This window comes from Egretta garzetta, unplaced genomic scaffold (assembly GCF_000687185.1).
Source record: "Egretta garzetta isolate BGI_Z169 unplaced genomic scaffold, ASM68718v1 scaffold575, whole genome shotgun sequence".
NCBI lineage: Eukaryota > Metazoa > Chordata > Aves > Pelecaniformes > Ardeidae > Egretta > Egretta garzetta.
This window is the reverse complement of record NW_009259790.1, coordinates 1,499,433-1,523,386: the sequence shown is the minus strand read 5'-3', so window position 1 is coordinate 1,523,386 and position 23,954 is coordinate 1,499,433. Positions and strand designations below refer to the sequence as shown.

The 23,954-nt window shown below is 38.3% G+C and overlaps 1 protein-coding gene across 1 annotated transcript in view; it reads right to left on the bottom strand.

Moving 5' to 3' along the window:
* Positions 1-17,587: 17,587 nt before the first annotated feature.
* Positions 17,588-23,954, bottom strand: part of SHISA9 (shisa family member 9) — a 202,915-nt gene continuing 196,548 nt past the window's right edge. Inside the window, exon 5 of the mRNA XM_009639576.1 lies at positions 17,588-17,958. Coding sequence (XP_009637871.1) covers positions 17,588-17,958 — 371 coding nt within the window. The remainder of the gene's footprint in view (positions 17,959-23,954) is intronic.

Below are 23,954 nucleotides of genomic sequence, written 5' to 3'. Positions count from 1 at the left end.
ATAAAGTTTAGTGAGAGAAAATTACGAAGAGCTCATCTACGGATAATATGTGGAAGTGAAAACATTTTATTAAAGGCAACCTTTCATCCTTTAAGAACACAGAACTAATACTGAAATCAAGAGGAATCTCATGTATAAAAGCTCACAGGCTAGCTAGATGGCTGTAAGTCATTCTTAGGGGACTGTTATGACAGGCTGCTTACCTTTATTATTAGTTACAGGGGACAAACAAAAAGAAAAAAAGAAGAGTAATTTCTTTTTATCTTATATGATGTGAGTGAACATGGTTGCATGAATTTCAGTTGAGGAAGCTCCCTCCAGGATTAGAATGGAGTTTTTCTTTCAGTTCAGTAGCCATAAAAAAAGTTTAAGAAAAATCTCATGCTAAAATGAAAGTCTCTTCCTTACTGGAAAGGGGAAATGATACATGTAGAAATGGAAAAAAACTTAATATGCAAGCTAGGATTTCCAACTATGTATTACTTTAATACTTATGTAAATAATGAATAAAATTAATGCAACATCAGATAGTATGGTAGCCCACAGAATAAAAGATTTTAGGTAATTATTCTTTTTGTTGAAGTTAGAACAGTTACTGCAACACAAGCAGCTTGCTACAGAAGTCAATATTGGGCAAAACAACTCTACCAGAAACTGAGCTCAGCAGTTTATTGCATTGGGTTAAGTAATCCAGCAAATTCAGATGCTATTTTTTTGATTTAAATAACTCCTCAAGTTTCAAAAAGATATTTTCGCAGCTAGAGCCCAGTGCTATAAGATGCTTATGAACATGTTTAGCTTTAAGTCTGGAGACTCTGCACTTAACTATCAGATAACTGTCAGATATATGGCATGTGCTTAAATACCTTGCTGAGTAAGAGCCATCAGGTGTGAAGTAATCCTGATGGAGGTCAGTAGGAAAGTATCTATAAGGATTCATTTGGGCATGATGCTGCCTCTTCTTGAAATAAATACCTCTGAAGTGATCCTGCTGGTGTCAGCAGTGAAGCATTTTACTAGTTTTGTCTAGAATTTACAATGATTTAAAAAATATTAATCCAATTTATACTTCACTTAGCAATCTGTTTCTCCAGAGTCAAGCTCATTCATATAAACTATGATTGCCAGCATTATTCAGCAAATATCACCACTTTCCCTGTGAAATAGCTGAATAATTGTTTTACATTTGCATTTATAAATATTAAGTGACCAATTCTGTAGCATGATGAGATCAACAAGCTATCTCTAAGTTGTAGAGTAACTTGTAGGGGTGCTTTTTTATATTTTATATATAATTGTATTCAACCAGGTCTAGGGTGTTTATACAGAGTGGTTGTCTACGGATGGTAATAATAATACAAAACAAAATGAAATATGGTATTTCTTTGGCATATATAGGAGTTTCTCTCACAGTCTGTCAAGGGAGATGGATTCTCACCAGTGCAAATGAGAATAAAAGTCCCATTTAATGATTCTCTTTCAACACACCTCACAACACTCTTCTAGTAGAGACCGTGACATTAGTTTACAAAACTAAGGCAATGATTCTCATACAAACAGCAACAGCAAGGCAAAACAACATCAAAGAAAGCTTTGACAGCAGATAGAAAATTAGTGGCCAAAACTTATGTGAAGTTCTAGACTAGGTAATGATTACTTTTTTCAGTTCCACATTTGCAGTCCCATCTGTGGCTTGTATTATTTAAGCCAATGTATTTCTCATTTAAAAGATCAAATACCTGGGAGGAAAAAGTTCATCCTAGTAGACAGTCAGTATTTTTTGTTTTATTTTTTTTAGAAACAGCTTTAAGGGATAAAATTAAAATAATCACAGCTACTGCTAATTTGAGTTTCCTAATGTGGTCCTCATTTCCTAATGGTGAACTCACTGTGAAAAGTATTAACATGATTGGGTTTTTCCTGTTGCAAATGTGAGGTACTGGCAATTAGATTTTTAAACGGTTTTTCTACTTCATCAATAAAAATTTATACAGGCATGCTTTATAAGTATGACTTTGGGCTATGCTTTTTACATGCACATCTGTACTGTTGATGTAAATTCAACTTACATTTATTTTATAGAGCTTTTCTCTGTAGTGGGTTAATAGCAATAGCCTGGATCACTGCAGTTTCCCCAAAGAAGAAAGAAGTCTCTTCTGTCCGTCTCACTAGTTTTTACAAATATCTCTGCTGCAGCCAAGGGTCTAATGTACGCAGCAGCACAGAACTCAAAACCAGCCCAAAAAAGTAAATACTTGCTGAATTAACCCTCAGGGGGCTACCCTCAGAGCACAGAGTGCATGGGGACAACTAACAAGCCCCAGACTAGTAGTTTTAAACATGTTACTGACATGGACTGTTGTAACAGTGCTTACAGTGGTAATTATTAAGAATTTTCAGATGTATATTATGATCTTGGCTTAGGAAAATGGGAAGAGAAAGATTCTAGACCACCTTTTTTCATCCTGTCCTTTGTAGGGTGATGGCAACATTTCCTCAAATATAATTTAGAGCTGTTTTTAAATTACAGACGTAGCAGTGCATAAGGTTTCCTTATTTTTTTTTCTGTGGCATCCCTGTAATCTTTCCCAGGGAAGTCTGCTTGAGTAGATGAGTCCATCCTCTGTGCTGTCAAAAGAATAGGAGGTTACACTTTATGTTATTCAGTTATGCTTGGAATGTATCTTTTGTTTGTGGGATTTGTTTTTGTGTCATTTCTACACGCCAGAGCTGTATGGTTTCGTGTTTGTGACATTGTTACAGTCTGGCTAATTTATTCTCAAATCCTGCTCTTTTCATAATTTTCTTTTTGTCTGGGAAAGCCCACTGATTTAACTAATGAATCTTGTACTGATTTCTGAACAGCTGCTAATAATAAGAAAATTGTCTTGATGGTTATTCTGGAGAATGAGCATGCAAGCAAGTTGTTGGGTCTTTTTTTTCACTTTCCAGGATGTTTGGCTTGTTTGGAGAGCTCTCATGTCAAATCCCTTTTATCTGTAATTACAAAGCATTATGATTTCGTGTTGGTGCCAAGGGACAGAAAATGACTGCAAGGAATACTGAAAGCCCATTTATTTATCTTAAGGCCAACTTTTGGTCACAGTGACATTACTGCCTAAATTCTCAGTGAATTTATGTGTTTGGAGCTTTAACCCTATGCATGCTTCTCTGGACTGACTAGGGTTTGTATAAGAACTCTACTGGTAGCAATCGGGAATATATTCTTTTCCTTTTCTCTCTTAAATAGTATGGGCTAGACTATTTGTCCCAGGGAACTCACAGTCATATTACAGATAGCTTATTTTTATCCCCACTTTTTAAATGAACTGATACCATGAAAAAGGAACTGATTTATCCTCAGTAATGTAGGAAGTGCATTTCAGACTGGGAAATGGAACCTATGTTTTTTAGAAACCCGGTCTTCTTGGTTCAAAACCTTTCTACCTCCCTTCTGTACTCTTCTACCTTTTCAAATGCTTTCTTGGAATTCAGAGGCATGATTTATTCAGATTGTAGTTGTAAGCTGACTTACAGAGGCAGGTTCTTTCCTTACCTCTGAGATCACATCACCTGTGTGGGGATATTACATTGGAGGTCAGGATTTTGGTCTTTTAAAGACTGTGGCTGACTGCCAGGTAGGGATACAGAATGAAAGAGCTACTGTGAAATGTATGGAATGAAGCTGATATTGGTAATACATAATAACACAGTTTGTGCCTCAGGATTCTTTGTTTCCAGATAGTCTGTAGTGTGTCTGAATATCTGCGCTTTCATCTACTATGTACATCTGTCCAGGGAACATTATGCACTGATTTGCAATTGCAGTGTAACAACTCTGAATTTTAGGGAAACCTCAGATACCTTTATGCTCCTAATTACAGCTTTCACCTGCTGCTGACAAAAGAAATGTGAGAAAAAAAACCTCATTCCTAGGGGAATAGACTTTCTGTCCCATGTTTGCTGTTGGCCTTGAAGAAAAAATAATAGAAGAGTTGTAATGGACTTTCAGAGATCATATAGTCCATCTTTCTTCTTCAAGAAGGGTTCAGCAATATCTAAATAATTCTTGACAGAATCAGTTCAATGTTTCTTTAAAATCATTTAGCAATGGAAACTCCATAGCCTCTGTATATAATCCATTTCATTGCTTGTCATTCCACGCTGTTCAAAAGGTTTTTCTTCTAATACTTGAATAAATCATCCTTCCACCAATTAGATTTTTCTCCTGTCTCCTGTGGGGTATACTGTTTTCCTTTTTCCAGCAACTCTTTACATAGATGTAATCATGTCTCTCCATAGCTGTCTTTACTCTAGAATAAAGGGAGGAAATACTCTCTAAAATAACAAAGTTTTCTTTTATCTTGGCTTTTGCTCTCTTCTTTATCTTTGTAATTTCTAATCATCTGACCATTGCTATTTCTCATTTCTGGAGTTATAAAGTTCTGGATGCTGTTTCAGTTAAAGCCTTACTGATATGAGTAGAAGGATTATATGACATTAGAACTCAAAAATACTTCTTGCAGAAAAGTTTCCTGGTCCATCATTTCCTACGTTGTCTGTTTTTCATGTCCTCATGTTAGCAGCACTTTGCAAATGCTGTTGGTGATCTGCAGTGGTCTGAAATAGATTGGATCATCAAGACCATCTGAATTCCAGTCACATCTTACGAGCACTTGCAGTCCAAAATTGTTCCTTTCTACAAGGTACTCTGTAGTCTGTCCTCTAAGTCATGACTGAAAATACTCCTTGGTACTGAACCCCTAGAAAATCTTACCCAATGCAACATTTGTGTTTCCCTGATTGCTATTATTTGAATATTGGAATTGGCACCCATTTTATAGTAGTTCCATCTAGACAAGTTGCAAGGGGAAAAGTATTTTGGTGAGGACTACAGAGATGCTGGAAGGATATGTGGAGAATCTTCCCCTGTTATGTGATGAAGTCCCCTCTGTGCCCACTCAGTCTTTCCTTCTCTTTTCCCTTCATACTTACAAAGTGAGTTTGTAATTTTTTTTTTCTTTCCTGGCATCACTTATTTACCCCGTGAAATGACCTAAAGACAATACAAAAATTAGATCCCTCTCTTTACATCTGAGGTGTCTTCCCTCACCAATGCTTTGATCTCCCTTGGCTTCACATTTGCACTATTCTCACAAATGCTGTGATCCATATAGCAGAACTCTAAAATTACTGTTGGAGTCTCTGCCTTCTTCTATTAGCATAATGATAAAGTCCATTGAGATAAATTACCAAACCCGATTTCTCTAAGGAGAGGCAGAAGGACATCAGCCTTTCAGAGCACAGTGATGTCCTGGGTTGAATATAATTATAATCCTGGATGCAATTACTGACTTTGCTGTAGTGTAAATTGAGAAAATCGTTGAAACTCATTCAGTGTTACTTTCTGTCTGCTAGGTAATTCTACCTCAAATATAAGATCTTTGGAGAAGGACTGTATTTCTAAAGTATACTTAGTGCAGGCAGCTTCATACTGCCATCTAAAACATGATTTATTGTCAGTTACTGACTATATTGTGTCATCTGGAAAAAAAAAAAGAAATCCTCTGTATTTGTTAAATATCAACAGACCAGTGTCAACACCAGTCTTTATGTACGTCACCCCTTACCTGGTATAAGCAGAGGAGCTGAAGACTCAGAGAATAGCCCAGGTTAGAAGGGATGTTGAAAGGCCATCTGGTCCAGCCTTTCATGGGAAAGGGAGCCTAGATAAGATTATCTAGTACCCTGTCCATTTGCGCCTTGAAAACATCCAGTGATGGGGAGTCTACCACATGCCTGGGGAGGTTGTTCCAGTAATTGATTGTTCTCACTGTAGAAAAAATTGTTTCTTATATTGAGATGAAACCTATCCCCATGCAACTTGTACCCCGCTGACCCTTGTCTTCTCCATGTGGCTTCTTGTGAAGAGAGAGCCTCCATCATCTTTGTAGTCACCCTTTAAGTGCTGGAATACTACAATGAGGTGTCCCATGAGCCTTCCCTTCTTCAGGGAGAAGAGACCTAACTCTTTCAGTATTCTACCTCCACTAGACATGACCTGTTTTATCCTCTTTTCAGTGACTCCTTGTTACAAAGTATATCATCTGTACAAAGTATATAATCTGTACATAATATCTCTCTTCAGTTGTAGTTGTTTATGCTGTAGCATAAACCACTATAGTTTTTTCATTGTTTTCCTCACAGTTTGTTTTCTCTATACCTCTGCTTATTCATACTGTTTGTTTAAGAAATAACTGATTACAATAACCTTACTGATTTTTCTCTTTCTTGGTACTCTCCAGCTGACTCTCATATCTCTGGAAGCATGGTGGCCAAGGCTTGGCACAGTATTCTAGCTGAGGCTTTGTTACATCTGAGCAGAGTGCTTCCCACTTTAAATAATAATCACTTTATGTGATTTTCCTATTTGGCCTGTCTGATTTTCTTGACTCATAGTCAGTTTGTGTAGTGTTATAATTCCCAGCCTGAGCTGTTATTCTGAAACTTGTATGTCTGTGCTGTTATTCCTACCTATAATATGTAATAACTGTGTGTATATGATACTATGCATTAGTCCTCAGTTCTCCATCCTGGTTTTTTCCTATCACCGTGCTATATGGTGAATGCTTTTTGATTCTTATTTTGCTTTCCATTTTTTAAGCTGACAGAAGTTACCTGTAAATGTAACACATTTCCTTACTGACTTAGACAATGAAATAGAAATATAATTAGATATTTTAAAGTAAACTTCTGAAGAATGTTGCTTGATTTCTCTTGGTGGTTTATTAGAGGCTTACTGATAACTATGTTGTTCCATTATTGCCGTACTTTACAGTAGGCTAATTTAACCCACATTTCACAAATTTTTTATGAAAATGTGACACAAACCAGAATCAGAAGTCTTGGTGTCTACTGCTACTTGCTTTCTTTTTGACTGGAGACCTTACCATTAGAAATGAGCAGTTGACTTTTAAGAAGTCACTGGGTGAATTCAGTACAGAAATCTGAACCTCTGATCAGGATGCTCCAAGAGATACTTTCTGTGCTCACCAACAGAGTGCCAAAAGTGCCTTCCCTGCTAGCACCTCAGTCAGTTTGAATTTTTGGATGAGAAACCCATAAAACAGCTTTCTGGGAATTCTTCCTCCTGTTGCTGAAAGAATGAGTTGAAAACAGATGAGCAGAGCACTCCTTTCTCTATCACAGCTTCAAGCCTTACATACAGGAATATGCACAAGGGGTATTATGATTCTGTGTGTATGTGAAATAGTCTCCCAAGGGAAACAGGCATGTCATACAGCTTGAGAGATTGTACAGCTTGAAAATAGTAGAAAACATGATATGGAATAGCATGCTAGGAGATAAGATGCTTTTTATTCCCATCTGTGCTTCAGGGGTTGAATTGGCAGCAAATTCAAAAACCTTTACTAGGCAACAGAAAAGATCAAGAAATACAGTATATGCATAGCAGGGCTTTGGCAGCAGGTAATGTATGTCCTAACTGGATAATAGAAGCAGGTCTGGGGATTAATGTAGAGCATGCACTTTCCAAATGTTTTTTTCTAAGATCTCATGCTATATCATTTTTTGCAGATTCTTTATGGACAATGCTTTTTGACCTCTAGTTGAAATGCCTTTGAATAGAGTTCTCCAAGAGAAGCCCCAATACTGTATTATTTTTCTGGCATTCATTATTGAGTAACATATGGATATGTCCCTCTGCGGAGGTTGTGTTGTCTGTCTCAGCTGCTATTCCACATTGATAAAAATACTGGTTCTCTTCTCACTTGTATATATTAACAGCTTGAGTGTAAATGAACATATATGCCACAGGTTCTGGAGACTCATGATCTCCAAGAGGGAAAAAATACCTCTGTTTATTATGGTGTCTCTCATGTGGTTCCCTTGCATAGCTGACAAAGGGGAAATTAGCAGATGGCATTAAAACTTCTGTAGTTATTAACAGGCAGCACTATCGATTCTATGTATTTTTTCTTACTGCAGCCTTACTCACCTCTTAATTTTTGTAACCTTCATCTAGTGGACAGTTTTGATAATCTGTCCACCTCAGTTTTCTCTTTGTTGAAGGGAATATAGCCATTCTGATATTAACAAACCCAAAATCTACCAGCCAAACAGAAACAACTAGCTAAACCCCAAAGCCAGTGCAGAAAGAAAAAATAATATGACGTCTTTATGAAGTAATGCCCTCTGTGTGCTTAAGTGTATTAATGCAAGCTTGCTTCAGTTAATGTTGGTAATATGCCCTTTAGCTAGCATTCTGTAATGCTGACAGCATTAACAGGAGGTGTTGCACACTATATTGTTTTGCCTGTGTGTCTTTTTTTTGTTTCTTTTTTTCTTATGTATATATCTATATGAGGTGCGATAAGTGTTCCTCCCATTTTCAGATAAGGCAATAGAAAAGTTTTCAAGGCTACTGATTACTGTAATATTTTACAAAGAATAACTATGCAGTTTTGTGTATCATCTTTTTCTGAAACTGTGACCCATCCTAAAAGGTTGAAGCATGAGCAAATACAATAGAACATCCTAGAAAGTCATTATTGGAAAGTCAACTTCATCTTTGCCTAAAGTTGATTAAATGCATTGGCTACACTTCAACCTTTGTAGTACTTTTGTATGAGAAAGTATTATTATACAGTCGTTGTGGCTATAATATTATAGATATGGGGAATGGGATCTGAGCTGCTAAAAGACTCGATATCATCTCTTTGCTTAAGTGTAGCATCCCCTCTCTTCCACCTGTTCACTCACACTCCACACGGACACAATCCTATTGCAAATATATGTGTACTCTCTTCCTACTATGAAAAGAAACATGTTCAAAATGGCAGAATAGATTTTGTAGTGTATATAGGAGCTTTTAAAAAAGCAAATTGTTGTATTACTAACCTGTTAAGGAAGTGCAACCCCAAAGATAACTGAATTTTTTTTCTGCTGCTGTCTTTGGAGAATGGTACCTCACCTAATAAAATATCAATTAACAATAAAATAAATTGTACACGGTGAAGTAACAGCATGGAGAATACCAGTATTTAATGTGGCACTCATTTTGTGTAGAAACATGAAAAATATCTTAATAGGTAAGCAGCCAAATATTAACTAAAAGTCAAAGAAGCTAGAGTGTCTAAGGCAGGAGTTTCTAAGAAGCTAGGCACAAGATCACAAGGGAATTGGAATTGGGCCTCAAAATCAAATATATTTTGATGCTGTTTGTAGAAAGTGATACATTTTATACACGTACTCAGACTTTATGCAGACTTCAGTATCCTAATGGCTGTAGTAGCTGTCTTTCACAAGGACTTTGAATGTGTACATTAAAGGCAAGCAAGAGCCTGAGAGTGGAGTCTTCCCTACTCATTATGAGCTGTGTCAAAATTACAAGACAACCAGGTAGATAAGATCCTGCCAGGATAATTGCATTTTGCTATGAGGCAATGTTGCAGCTATTATTTTGTTGAACTGCAGTCTCAGCAGTGCCTGAGTCCAGGAGATCTGTGCAATCCTGTCATGTATCTTCTGCATTTCCTTTTTCATACCATTTAGTTGGTGTCAGATTGAAAAAAATCGCTTGTAGTGTAGCCTAAAAAATTTTGCATAACACAGAGTGAATGTGTGTTTTCTGTGGGTTTTGGTCTTCCCCACACTGGCAAGCCTGCCACTAACTCAGCAGTACAGGATCAGGGCCTTTGCTAGTAGAGTCATGCTGTACGATGTTGTATCCCTTGCTGTGTTCAACAGGGCACCTTTGTTATGAGCACTCTTAGCTTTGTGCTTTTTAGATTCATCTCTTAGAACAGAAAAAAACCCAAACTCATAAATCACTGTTAGAAAAAAACAGAACAGTTTGCTCTGCATAGGCTGACTTGTGCAGAATCTTCTGCATAATAGCATACACAAGCTGTCTCTGCCTTAATGGATCCTGTCAAGTTGCTCTCTATCATTCTTAGTATTATCATTCCCCAAGCAGTAATGGTAAAATACATTACAGCCTTAAAGGACACTTTTCATCCCTAAACTTTAGACTGTCTCTTCTTAGGAATGTCACATTCTTTAGTATTTAATTTTCAAAAGCACTAAAGTTAATTAGGGATATAGATACCATCTTCAAAAGTGATATAAGACCCCTAAAATGTCGTGAAGCAGTTAAATGGATTTTCCAAATCAGTGTTACCCTGTAATAGTGTTGCAAACAGAAATGGTTTAGGGAGTCAGGCTCCAAAGGTCAAACAACTGATGTGGAAAATCTTGTAAAATGAGTGTGTGCATACACATATGTACACAGAGGTTTTTTCCTGCGACTACTACATTGGTATGGAAGCTGAGAGCCCAAGTGAGGTGCCAGTACTGATGCCATAGTTGTCCAGTCTATCTTTATGTCTTTCAATTGCATGGCTTTTTTCATTCCTAGTATATGAGGGAGTCAACAGGACATCTGTGCTCAGTAGTTAGTGCTGTCTCCTGCAGAGCGTGTATGAAAAATCCCTACTGAATTGTAACGCTGCCTTGAAGAGATGTAGAAAAGTAGGCATCCTTGAGCTCTCTCCTGTAAGGACAAAGCTAAACCTAGTTTCTCTTCACCTGTAGCAGGAAAAAAAGAGCACACAGTTATGATATTTTCACAATGTTTCTGTTGCTTAAAGAAACATCAAATAGCAGGTAAAGTGCTCTTACCCATGAAGACCAATTACTTTGGGGAATTATATGCACTAACATTTGCAAAAGTCTCTCAAATAATAAATACTGTGATCAAAATGTTAGCTTAAGCCCAAATAGCAAAGAGTGAAAACGAGGCCAACAGCTGCATGCAGTAAAAAGAAGAGTGTGCTTCTCCTCAGGAAGCATTAGTGGCTCCAATGACACACCTGCTACTTGGTAGGACTTGTTTCCTTGACAAAATAACCCTGCCAATGACCACTGAGAAGGCTTGCGATTATTCCCATTTTTCAGTTCTAGTTAGTATAGCTGAACCTCAGACTGAGCAGCAGCACTGCCTGACATTCTCCCTTGATTTGAAATCATCTCTGTTGATAGCCTATTGTACTCCCAGCCTTATTTACTGTGTGGGATGCACACGATGCTTGGTGTGCAGGTTCAGAAGATGAACTCTGCCAGTGCAACATCAACCCCTATTAACAAGCAGCAATGCCTCTTACAATTTAAATGCAGACAAAGTTGCTAAGCAAAGGAAGCTAGTGTTGACTTAAACAGACAAGGTGCAACTGTGTGTTTAACAGTGTGATTGTATTGTTAAGGCCCTAGATACACAAAAAAAAGAATTCTACCTTTACTAAAAAAAAAAAAAAAAAGCAATTGGCAAAATGATTTTGTTTTGTGATGTAAAATTGCCCTCAAGTTACCTGCAGAGAAAGATAGGTTCGAAGAGCCTCTTCATGCATCTGTGAAGGAACAGACTTACTATAACATTGCTTCATGCACTTAGGTACAAGTAGCATCCCATTCTTTTCTCTCATGTGAAACCAGAGCAGCATGAGGTAAGCTTGAATCCATAGCTTCTTCTTCCCAGAAAGGGACACTAAGCTCTGAAGGTGAAAAAATGAAATTAAACTGAAGAGAACACCTTGCTCTTGAAGCAACACCATGATCTTGCCAGAAGAGCAGTCCTGGGATGAGGAGGACCTATCCAGGGAGCCCTGGCCTGTTCAGGTGTTGTTTATTTGGCAGATTCTGACATAGGAAGAATCCCCCAAACTAGTGTCAGGACTGATTTTCTTCCAGTGTCAAAAAGTGTAATTTGTCATCACTGGTGACAAAAATGTCTGTCTTACATTTTGTTAACACAGTAGGGCCAGCATATCTGAATGAGGTGTGTGAAATTCTTCATGGTGCATCTTCTGCAGAAGAGTATACTAGGTCCAGTCAGCTGAATTTGTCTGATAGTGGCTTTTGTGCAGACACAGGATATAACCAGTATCCTCATTTGGCCCTGACTTTCATTAATGCAGCTATGGATGGGGAGGAAAGGCCTGGTTTAACGCTCATGTTCCAGATTGTGTTGGCAGGTATAAGAACAAATCCTACTTGCAGGCTGAGCAAATTTGAGCCTCGAAACCTCTAAAGCATGAAGCATGAATTCCAAGAATTGTTTTTTACAGCCACTTTTCAAATTAGAGCTGTATGTTGGTGTTTACGTTGAAAGATTTCCCCTGGGGTTTTAGCTGTAATAGCATTTGCTGGCTCTTTTTTTCCCATCTGTAGGCTGAGATTAATGTGCTACTATGTCACATTTTTCAAATGAATTGATTTAGTAGTTTAGCATAAAACATTGAAGTTTATCTTCCCTCATTAGTCACACTCATCTGCCATTGCCCTCCTAAACATGGTCTTACACAGTGTATACCAGAAGAGCCAGCTGGGCTGATTGTGCAGTTTGCTAGAGCAGAGCACAAGTGCTACAAGAGGTGCGCTCTGTGAGTGATAGCCCAAGTTGCCAATGACAAATTCACATTGCACAGTCTCTTCCTTCATCTCTTCTAATGTCACCCCTTGACACTAAGTCTGTTGTTGAGAAAACGCTGCTCATGTCTTGGGCAAACACTAGAGTCTGAATCCTAAACTGTCAGGTTAGACTTCTGTGCTCTTCTATGGGCAACCTAGTGGGAACTGCAGAAATGGCATAAAGGATCGTCTTGTACATCTCTCCTCTCCAGGTGGGCAGCAGCTGGACAGAGTGGTCAGAAACTTGTAGGAATATAAGGTAAATGTTATGCACATCTTGTAAACCAGGACAGTGTCATGACTCCAGGTGACTTTTTGAATAATGCCATTATTTGCTAAATCTTCTGCCAAACTAATGGTAAATTGATAATTATATCTACAATTGGAAACCCTCAGATTTTGTTCTCTCACACCAGTCTCATTTCTAGAGGATTAGTTACCAGGAATTTTCTGGGTAGTTCCGTATATTTAATATAACCAACAACATTAATAATAGCTTTACTCCTTTAGGCCTTTGTTACTGAACTGATACAGGGGGGTTTTAATTTTTTTTTTTTTAATTGGGATTTTAATGTATCCTGGAAGCTATTTCTAACTGATCATGTAATGGTATATTAGAAACAATACATAGAGCAAGTTGTTGTATAATTAGAAATGAACAGGACTTTCATTCAGTCCTTTTTGGCTAAAACCAGTTTTTGTGCCCAACCTAGCATGGCATCTATAAGTGTATTATATTAATGCTGAAAAAAAGGACAAAAGTTATCTGAAGTCATATATAATCAATAGATACAATAATTTGACTTTCCTATTCATAAAAACAACAATGGTCACTTTTTAGTAATGTGGTACTCATTCTATTTTCACGTTGTCAGCACTGGGTGATATATGAGATGATACAATCTATTACAATAATGCTTCCTGTCATAACTGGCTTTAGCAAAATAAAATTATCCATGCCAAATAGAAAGATGATATAATTATAGTAAAGACTATATTTATCACTGGAAGTCCTTCATGTATTCAAGTACAGAGACCAGGATTAAATAAAGCGCGCAGGCTTGGGTGCAAAAGGGATTTGTAGACTAGGGTTGTTTTTTTAGCACCCAAAATTCAATAACCATTCTATAAGAATAGAACAAAGCATGAACCTTTTCCCAGATCTACTAAAATCTGAAGTCTGAGTCCTGGAGATACTTTGGGAGGTAGTGTGGAATGTCATGAGACCTGATCCTCTATTTAAGTCGCCACATCTTCAGTTTGTGTAAGCTGAGGATCATGCTCAAAAGATTTAGTCATGAGAACAGATGTTTCCAGGATAAAGGGGTCTAAACCAGATAACCTTTAGACTTTTAGACTCCATAGCTCCATATATAGAACACCTTCATTTCTGGCCAATACACTTCTTGTTTATAGTGCAGTGCCTCTGTGTTAATATCAAAAAGCCTTATGGAAGAAATGCTTATGGGAACCCAGTGCAGTTCTTGCTCATGGTGACAAGATCTTCAGGCTAACATAAGAGAAAAAAACATGCAGGGACACAAAATCAGAGGCAGGGGGACAGTTTGAGGTTTTTCTCCATGTACCTGGAAGAACAAAAGCCTATGCAGAGGCACTTCTACTAGTGAAGCAGTTGTCCTTTTTGCCATCCATGATTCCATGTCAGGAATTTGCTGATAGAAACAATGTGTTAATTAGACGGATTGGTGGTGGAGCTGTAACAGTAAGTCATGTCTACTGTAGATTGGGCTTGTATTCCACTGGGCTCCCCAGGCTTCCCTATGGGTCACAGGGCTGCCCAGAATTCTTTCTGGCAGTGTGGCCACACTCCATTTGCCTCTTCTGAGCCCCCTGACAGAATGGAGTTGTTTCTGTAGTTGTGCCTGAGGCTGGGAAATGCTTCTGTAACCAGAAGTGGGGCTTTTACAGGCTATTTCATGGCACCCATAAAGGCGTATAATGAAAATGAGCCTTTGGACCGTTTAAAATGGCTGACTCCAGCCACTTCTGAATTGAAATTTTCCCTCTCATAATGTGTCATGGCTGCCTAGGAATCCTAAATTGTCTAAAGAATTTGCACCAAGTCATGCACTAAGTTGATTCTGAAGCTAGCGATCCTGATTCTTCGTTTCTTCTTCTGAAATTCATCCAGTATCATTGCAGCAAAGCAAAGAGAAGCAGCTACCCAAACACTCTGCTTTTCTGAGGTCCTGTTCATTGTCAGGTTTATGAGCCATTAGCAGTACTGAAAGCCTGTAAAGCATATTCTGTTCCAGCAGACTTGGTATACAGACATTATGTACAGGTTTTTCCATAATGAACATATAGCTATTTTGAAGCGATATACACCACTGTTTCATCTGTTCTTACTGGGTAGTTCAAATCCTGGGATGTGGCTGAAGCTTATTGCAAAACTCCCATGTATTCATGAGGACCAGTATCTGGCCCTGTGCATGCTTACCTCTTTTTTCTTTCCTCAAAACTGTAATTAACTGATCAAGCGACACAAGCTGTGTGTGGTGCTTGGAGGCTTACAGGGCACATGGAGCTTTTGCAAGGCTTGCATGCCTTGTCTGTATTATGTTACATTGCATGTACCACGCATTGCACATATGTAACGCATACAACATGCAGCTGCTTTCCAAAGAACCTCTTGTTCACCAGACTGTCAATGGCAGAGTCAAATCATCATTTGTGCTGAGATGAACCCCACAGGCTGCAGTGAGAGGCTCCAGAAGCTCAGTTAATACTCAGAAATTGGCCCAATGATACAAGTTTAGGAATGAGCCAGCAAGTTGGATTCACATAGAATCAGTTTTATTGCCAGGTAAGAAATTCATATTAATATAGTGAATACATATGTTTACAAATAAACATTCTTAAAAAACAAACAAACATTTTATTGTAGGAAGTATTATTGGTATCATAAACTCTGTAGTTAACAAGTATTAACACGGGTTTACTTACAGAACATACAGTTACTAAAATATTTCCACATAAAATATGCTCAAGTTACACGAAACCTGTGTGAATTAGAGTGTAGCTGTAATGTGTATCTAAAGCATATGGATTAACAGCAACATTCCATAAAGGGTCAAATTAAGTCAGCCAGTTGTGAAGGCAATAAAGATTAAAGGAATAAAAGGAAGATAGTGGAGAATCTGGGTTGTGTGCAAAGTATTTGTCCCATGGGCTTTGTCCATTTCTGATAGTCTTAAAATGTATGATCATACAATTTAGCAGCACACTTATGGAGAGATGCCAGTGCTCTCAGGATGCAAATAAATCTTGATATAGCTAAAAAAAAATGGTCTCTCCATTTAATCACATTTCAAATTCTTAGCCCTTGCACCCTTGACTAAGAAGCAGCACTGCCAATCAGTTGAGTACAGTAAGAAATGCCACTTCCGATTCTTTTCACAACATAACAGTTCTCACTCCTCCCTGCATACTCTTCCAAAACTAATCTCCAGAAGAATTGACAGCTGGTGAGAATGCAACTGTAGTAAGATAGCTTGTTAGAATTTAGCCAAATGACTTGTTTTGGGGGGAGGGCAGGAATTTAAGTGAAAGACTGAGTGTGTTGCCTGTCATCAGGCTGTTGCAGCACCTCCATCCCATCCTAACTCTCTTTGTGGACGTGCTGAAGCCTTTACAGGCCCAGGATTGAGAGTCTACTACCAGTGCCCAATTCAAGAGTGGCTTTACTCATATGAACAAGGCATCCTGCTCATCAGAACCACAGTCAAGACCACGAGTCCAGTTGTTTATTTAGTTTAAACCCAGATTTCTTTGACGTTTGAGGCTAGTCTGTTAGCCTTTTCCACCAAATAGTCCACCAAGAGGGAATGCCACTATAGAAAGCCAAACGATAGAGACAATATACCGTATAACATTTAGTTGAGCTACAAAGAACTACCATGGCTAAAAGCAAATACAAAATGAGAGACTAGAGGGAAAAAGTTTAAATTGGGAAAATGGAGGGGCTAACTAAATAGTCTTGACTGTGCAACTACTGCATGGAGATGTAGTCCAGTTTCCCTTTGGGACAAACAGAGGAGGCTGAGCAGGGCAGAACCCTTGTCATCCTTAGCAAAACATGAGGAAATAGCTTAAAGGAACAGAGGGGTCACTTTGAGAAACAAGACTGTCATTGAACAATAGTAATACAGTAAAGGCACCACCCACGCTTAATTTCAGTCTGAAGCAGTTGAAGATAGGCAAAACATTTAGGTGAAGAAAAAGTCCTGACAGTCTGCAAAGTGAGAATTGTTACCATCTGCCCGAAAACAGGAGGACTGAGAGGGAATATTCTGATGCCCTTATTCCCCCAGCAGCTTTCTCTGTCATATGATATGTCTCTTCTTATTTTGGAGGTTCCCAAAAATTTCAAATCAAATGAAGTAAACTGAAATAAAATCTTCTGCTGTTTGTTATAATCCTGCAGAATTCTCTACCAGCCAGAAAGGTCCCATATGCTCTTAATCGTAACAGTCTTCATAAACTCCTTGTGAAAGAGTCTTTGTCCCTTATTGTATATTTTTTGCGCTTTTTATAGGATGGTGTGAAAGTACAATAATAGATGTTAGGGGTTGTACCAAGATGTTTGCTCTTGGCTTTTCACAGGTCTAGTGATTATTAATAGGTTTTATACAAAATTCCTCTCTGAAATAATATATTACAGTATATTGTTCTCTCTTTCTTCCTCTGTCTCAAGGCAGGAACATAGTGTAAATGTTTAAGCAGACATAGAGTTTCTCTAGATTGTGCTACTTCTCATCATGGATTCTAGTTTCAAGTAAAAAAATTTAGTCACAAGGATTTGTGTTCCATTGTGAAATACAAATGGAGTTTATAATTCAATCTTCAATGTGTATTGCTGAATGGTATAAACCCACTCTTCGGCCTACAGTTGGCTGGATACCAAGAGTGTCCAGGTGGAAGTTCCTTCCTTCCTTCCGTTTCCTTTTTTTTTTAAAATTTTATATTTTTAAATCTATTTTTTGCCTTTCAGTTGAGTGTTTGTGTTGTGTATGTATTTGCGTATGGTTTTTAAACGATTTCATTTAAAAAAAAAAAAAAAAGGAAAACAAACTCAAACTCAAACAGTTACTTCTGTCTTGCTGTTGGTTATGAAGTATGGCTGTGGACCCAAATAATGCTGGCTCCGGGTTGTCAGTGGGTCGCTTAACGTTGGGTCTGCCATACCATGCTTCCCCTTATTTGTGTACGCTTGCCGTCTAAGAGACTGGTCATTGGGATCCCAGGTCTTGTAGTGGGAATTGTAACCTAATGGGTGTGTGTGTATCTTTGCGATTTTGGATTTCTGCCCGTTCTGTTTGGTTAAGCCGCTGTCAATCGTGTAAGCTCTCTCTTCATCTAGGCGCACTGGATGGAGCGGCAGGCTCCCCTTGGCAGCCAGTTCTGCAAGATGTCGGCGTTTGGTGTAGAAGTCATCGTTGACTTTGTCAGCTATTTGGATTTTAAAGGGGGAGGGGACAAAAAAAAAACCCAGTTGGACACAAGAAAAATGTTACACAGTTTACAGTAAGTCATGCACAGTTACATCTGCGGACCAGATACAGTTACAGGTACATCACTATGAGAAATCCATGCCACCACCCACCCCTTATTTTCTCACTGTAGTATATTTTTGGATGCCATTATGCTAGGCTTTTCATATATGCAGACAAAAACCTGTTGTCCTTTAACAGAAGACTATCCCCACCCCTAATCACTCAGGTTGTGCTGATATACGTTATGGGGTCAGGTCCTATAAATCTTATCGCTGCTCATCTCACATAGCATAGGAAGTTTAGGAAGTGTTCAGAAGTATACAGACCTTCTTGGAAATACAGGGGCATCTTGGGATGCCCTGTTGTATAAGAGCACATCCCTTTAAATGCAAAATGTCATGTGGGTGTTTAACCGAGCCAGATGTAAGGTCCAGTGGTGTATGAGGTGGACCTGTTTCTGTTGAACAATGCCTTAGGGCAAAACAAACAACGGGAACTGTTCTTCTAAATGGTTGGAAGTTCACTAATGCTTTATGGGGCTGAAAATGGTTTGGGTTGCTGAAGGTTAGGCATTTACCCTGTGATTTTACAGACAATGAAAATCCTAAATTCCAGGTACTGACATAATTTTCTGGGGCCAGTGCCACTAAGAAATACAACAATAGCCCTGCCAACAAATACTGCATTGCAGTTCTCAAATTAGGATTTTGCCCTCTGTGCCCTTCCTGGACAAGTGTCTTCCAGTGCTTGCTTTTGCTCAAGTTTGATTGTTGTTATTGATGGCATTTATTTGGCCTTGCTTAAAAGTATGAACCATGCTCAGGAAGCTAAAGGCATTCTGCAGCAATCTGGCAACTCATGTAAATTTTGAGACTGAGTATAAGGGGGTTAAGGGGAGCTTAACTGAATTTAATTTTTTAAGATCTTGCCTTTTACGTAGATTGTTTATTTACCTCCTTCAAAAATCTAGATTTTGGTTTAAGATAGTGTCAAATATGTAGATCAAGTAACACAGTGGCGTGTTAATCAGCAGTGGTGTGCTTTGAATATATGATTGTGTCAATCTGTATTTGACTTTTGCTGTGCCCTGGCTAGATCCACCCATTTTCCTTGAAGCTATGCCATGTAAGGCTTCTCTACAGAAGGCTTGTACATGTACAGCTCAGCTCCTCTTCCCTTCATAATGAGTGGGTTTTTAATTCCCTGCACAGTTCTTGTTTATTTTCCCTCCTTTTTTCTCTCCCCGGTGTTGCTAGGAGGCTTTTGTTACACTGAATTTTCTGAAGATGCCCCTCTAGTTCTGAACTGGATCTTTATGCAAGGTAGTGAAATTCCCATGAACACCACATTAATCTTCCAGATCAGGCTTCAGTTCTGCATACCCCTTGTCCTGGCCCCTGAACAGGGAGGAACATTCCCAAAAGCTGTTTATAATCTCATGACATTTTTTTGTATGGTGACAGTGCAACTGGACTTTGCTCTTAAATCCTTAATTTTGTCATTAAAGAGGTGTTTCCTCTTCGATGAACTGGAATTGCTCTTGTCTGTGCTGTAAAATTAGGCTTTGTATGTTTTACCCATCTCCATCTGTCTCTTTTTTTAATCGATGAGTGAACGCTTTTCTATAGCATACAGGTGTCTTCTGTTTTAAGCTAATCACAGAATGTAGATAATGGCCTATTCTAATTTCAGTACAGGGTGTGCAGTTGCAATTGCTGATAGACCTGTAATGTGTTACAAAGAGAACCTGCTAAATGCTGCTTGATTTTGGGGTGAGTTGTTTCATTTAGAGATCTGTAATCTGAATAATCAAGAAGTTGTGCCTGTTTCTGCTTGGAAGAGCTTTTTCCAGTTCTAAATGTGGTTTGTCCTTTTAATTTGTTAATATTCACCGAATGCCAGAAAACAGTATTATATGCAAGTTTAACAAAAACAGAATTGAAATGCAGTCTGTACTGCTAATTTCTCATTAATCTGTTATCAGTAGTTTAGAAAACCAGTTGCAGAAAAGGCATTGTGAATATCTATGCAAGTATTTATTTATATAAATTTTTACATCAAAGGCACTGCAAGTCAGCTGGTTAGGGGAGTGAGCCCCTGTGTCTTATGACTTAGACCTTGTCTATATATGAAAAGCCACACTAGCTTATGTAATTTAAATTCAGTGTAGTTAATTATGTCCAGCTCCTAATATAGATACATTTGTCTGCCTATTTCACATTTAAATTGGTTTAATTTGCATAGAAAAATTAGAAACTAAGCTAATCTCATGTAAGAATAGAGTAAAATTCTAAGTTTGTACTTTTAATTTGATCTTGGTTAAGCTGCAGCAATTTGTCTTACATAACCAAGATCTTTGATGATGAATTACAAGGTAAATAATGAATTCTGTTTAGTAAAATAACAGTGGTGATGAAGTTTTGTAAATAATGACCAAAAATTGGAGACATTTGTGTTGCCTGATTTTTCATGCCATTTTTCTCTTCTGTATAGCTAAGTGAAAATGGCCACAACAAGCTCAAGCTACTTCCTTAGTTTCTTTTTATTTTTTCTCACTCGCACCTTTTCCTACTGCCAGCAGTGGTCCTGGATCTCTGAATTTTGTCAGATGCTAGATATGTTGCTTCTATCTCCAAACACATCAAGACTGATGCCCTCACAGAAAACTAAATTGTATTACTGTTGCATATAAACAACACCCCCACTGTAAAAACTAAGCAAGGAAGAAATCAGCCTCACAAAGACTGACCCTATGACACATCCATGAGATTGATTTTGCTCTCATTTATGCCACATCATACGTAAATTTTTCAACTCTTTCTTTGTTTCTTATGTAGGATCATACAGTAAGTGAAATTATTAATTCTGTAAATGCGGTTACATTAGAGTTGCTTTAACTAGTTTAGTCCATAGTCCCTTTCTAGGGACTTCTCAACTGTGGTCTGGAAACTGGGCTTGAAGATAACAAACCAGGCTTTGATCTGTAAGTCCTCGTCAGCAGAGTCAAGCAGAAAGCTGGCAAGCCTAGGACGAATGGCTGATTGCATGTGTTTTGTGTGGCAGCAACAGTGGGGGAGAGCTGTTGTTCGTATTTGTCCTGATCAAATAATGCTTTGCAGGGTTTTGCCTGAGAATTTCATATGTATGCCTAGGAGTTAGGAGTTAAATGCTAACAGTGAAAGCCAGCCTCTTTATCTAATGTTTTAACCTCTTTAAAGCAGTCTTCTTTCAGCATGCACGCACAGGCTTCACACAGGCACATGTACCAGAACTGGGTGGGGGAAAGTACCACTGTAGCGAATAGGTAGCAAAAAAGGCATTGATAAAACCAAATTGTTCAGTTGTTCAAAAGGGCTTTTGGCAAGTCTTGAAGCAGTCCTCATTCTCGCATACTGACTAGAATATAGGTTTTATAATACCAGTGTGCTATGCTCCACTGTGACCTGAAGTTAGTTAGTGCAGAAACAGCTTTTCTTACTTACGATTTTCAAAACAGAAAAGATTCAGAGGAGTAATATTGAGCATGGTTTTGTAACAAATATTTTATGAAGAAAAGCATATTTATGGTATCCTGATGCCAACAACTTTAAAAATCAACTGTGAATCTCAGGAAGTTAATGTTTCTTCTTATCCAGCCCCTATAAATATTTTGTGGACTTTAAACATTCAAAGTGATATTTTGGAGTTACAGGGTGGATTTATTATGTGACCTTGGGTACATGACTCAACTTCCCTCTGCCTTGGTTTCACCAGCTGTAAAATGAGCTGTTAGCACATTGGAGGAGGTAGTTAAGTGTTATGAAGATTAATTGCTATTTGTAGAGCATACCGAGTTTTCAGATGAAAGGTGCTATAGAAGTGCCTTTTGCATTGGCTTCTTTATATAAATAGTAAAGTAGGATTTAAAGATATCACTCTCATATTTGCAAAAGGAGTAAGGAATTAGAATTGCAAAATTGCCAAATGAGCAATAGTAAAAGAAGGGCTTTAATTCTGAGTGTTATTCTTTGTGTTCCCTCCCTCCAGTGTTGGCAGCTAATTATACAGATGTTCTCAGTTTCAATATTTTTGTAAGGTTTTTACTCCTTTAAGGTAATGCACCCACAAATGTAGTTACTGTTGTAGCTGTTCATCTGGAAAAAATGTTGAAATATGAATTTTTTCCAACCTAAAGCGTGTGCCTGGGAGGGGGGAGAACTTGGGCTTTTGTTCCTGCTGTGCATGAAATGAATAACTGAAAAAATATAGAAACAGTGTAAGGATCAAAAGCAGGGCTCCCCCCGCCCAGCTGAGTGCCTTAACTATTAAGCTAAAGAGATGCTTCCTCTTCCTTTGTCTTTCTAGACTAATAAGTCTTGAATTTTCTTCTGCTCCATGGCACAAGTTTATCAGGATGTGGTGCTGGGTGGGCACCATCCTAGCAGAAGCTGTAATGCACCTTGCTGGGTAGAGAATGCAGATTTAAATCCCACTCCATTGGAGCAGTTGCACAGCCATGAGCCTATCATCTAAAAGGTGGATCACTCCACTCCTCATGCTTACCTTAATCCAATGATGGCTTAAAGTGACTACAACTGTCTGTTTTATTTTGATCTTGACTTTGCCAGCTTTGGTGTCGAAAGTCTCAGATTGGGACCCTTGCCTTATTCCTTGAATATTGGTTTTGAAAGGAGATGGCTAAGGTGCTTGGACTAGCAAGGTCATGGGAATGCCTAGGAAAATTTCAGTGAGTTTAGGCTCATTTAGATGAGGTGGCCAAAAAGGAGTGGGCTTTTGATGATGTGTTTTGATTCAGGTTTCACCATTCTGCCTATATCTTACTAACAGAGGCAAAATTTGTTCTTTCACTGATCGATGATTGGACATGACCAAATTTGGACATTTCACATATTTCTTCATAATCCACAGTTATATAGCAAAAGCAGGTAAATCAGTGTGCCGCTTATAGACTAAATACCATTGATGAAAACATGTGTTCTTGAAAATCAGTGGCAAAAACCCTTGTGGCTGTAATAGGGCCAGGATTTCTCAGTGCACTTATTTGAGTGTATGTTATCCGTGCTGAGAGGTGGCCCTAAAGCTATGTAATATTGTTCTGCTCCCTAAGTTAAGTAGTCCTCAAGGTAGCTGTGTAACTACTTCTGGCATAAAGAGTCGTGTGAACATGCATGAGCATTATGTAATGCTTTCTTTTTCTTGTAAAATATTGCAGTTACAAGCATTTCTGTGTAAAAAGTACAGCTAAATACGGAGGTCTTCGGTAATTCTGAAGCAGTATTTTTTTACTCTTTCCTTTTTCTTTCCCTCGTTGACAATCCTCTTCTCTTTGTCGGTCCATGAAATGGCTCTGAATTCTCGCACCACTTCTTACAGCTAAGGGAGAAGTGTAGAATCCTGAAAGACAATTATGTCCTACAGCTTTTGTGAAAGTAGGTACCTAGGAGTGGGAAGAAACCTCTGAAGTCAGAGAGGAGAATCCACAAAGGAGTGAGCCCTTATAAAAGCTCTGAAGACATTAAAAAAAAAAAAAAGCTACAGTGAGAGCTTGCAGTCTCAGTCAGAAGATACAAAAATATATAGGGAACCCTGTTTCTCAGTAGAAGTTTCACAGAATTGTTTGTTATCTGAACATATTTTAGGAACTACTTTGTGAAATGTGGGGCTTTATTCTAGACACAAAGAGACTGTATTTCACATTTAGGGCTAGAGGTACAGAAAGCAAGTCAATGGAAAGTGCTGGGGGACAGGATAGCAATGAAACCACTACAATGACACACCAGATAACAGCTAAAATACACTAACTGCCTATTTGTAGATGTTTTCTGTGTAACCGTAAAGCTATTTTCTGTGTAACAGTAAAGCTATCCCTACATAATATTTAAGTTTATAACAAGGCGTTGCTTCTACAGCCATAACTTTGCTGAGACATGAGTGTAGTTACCTGAAGCTATA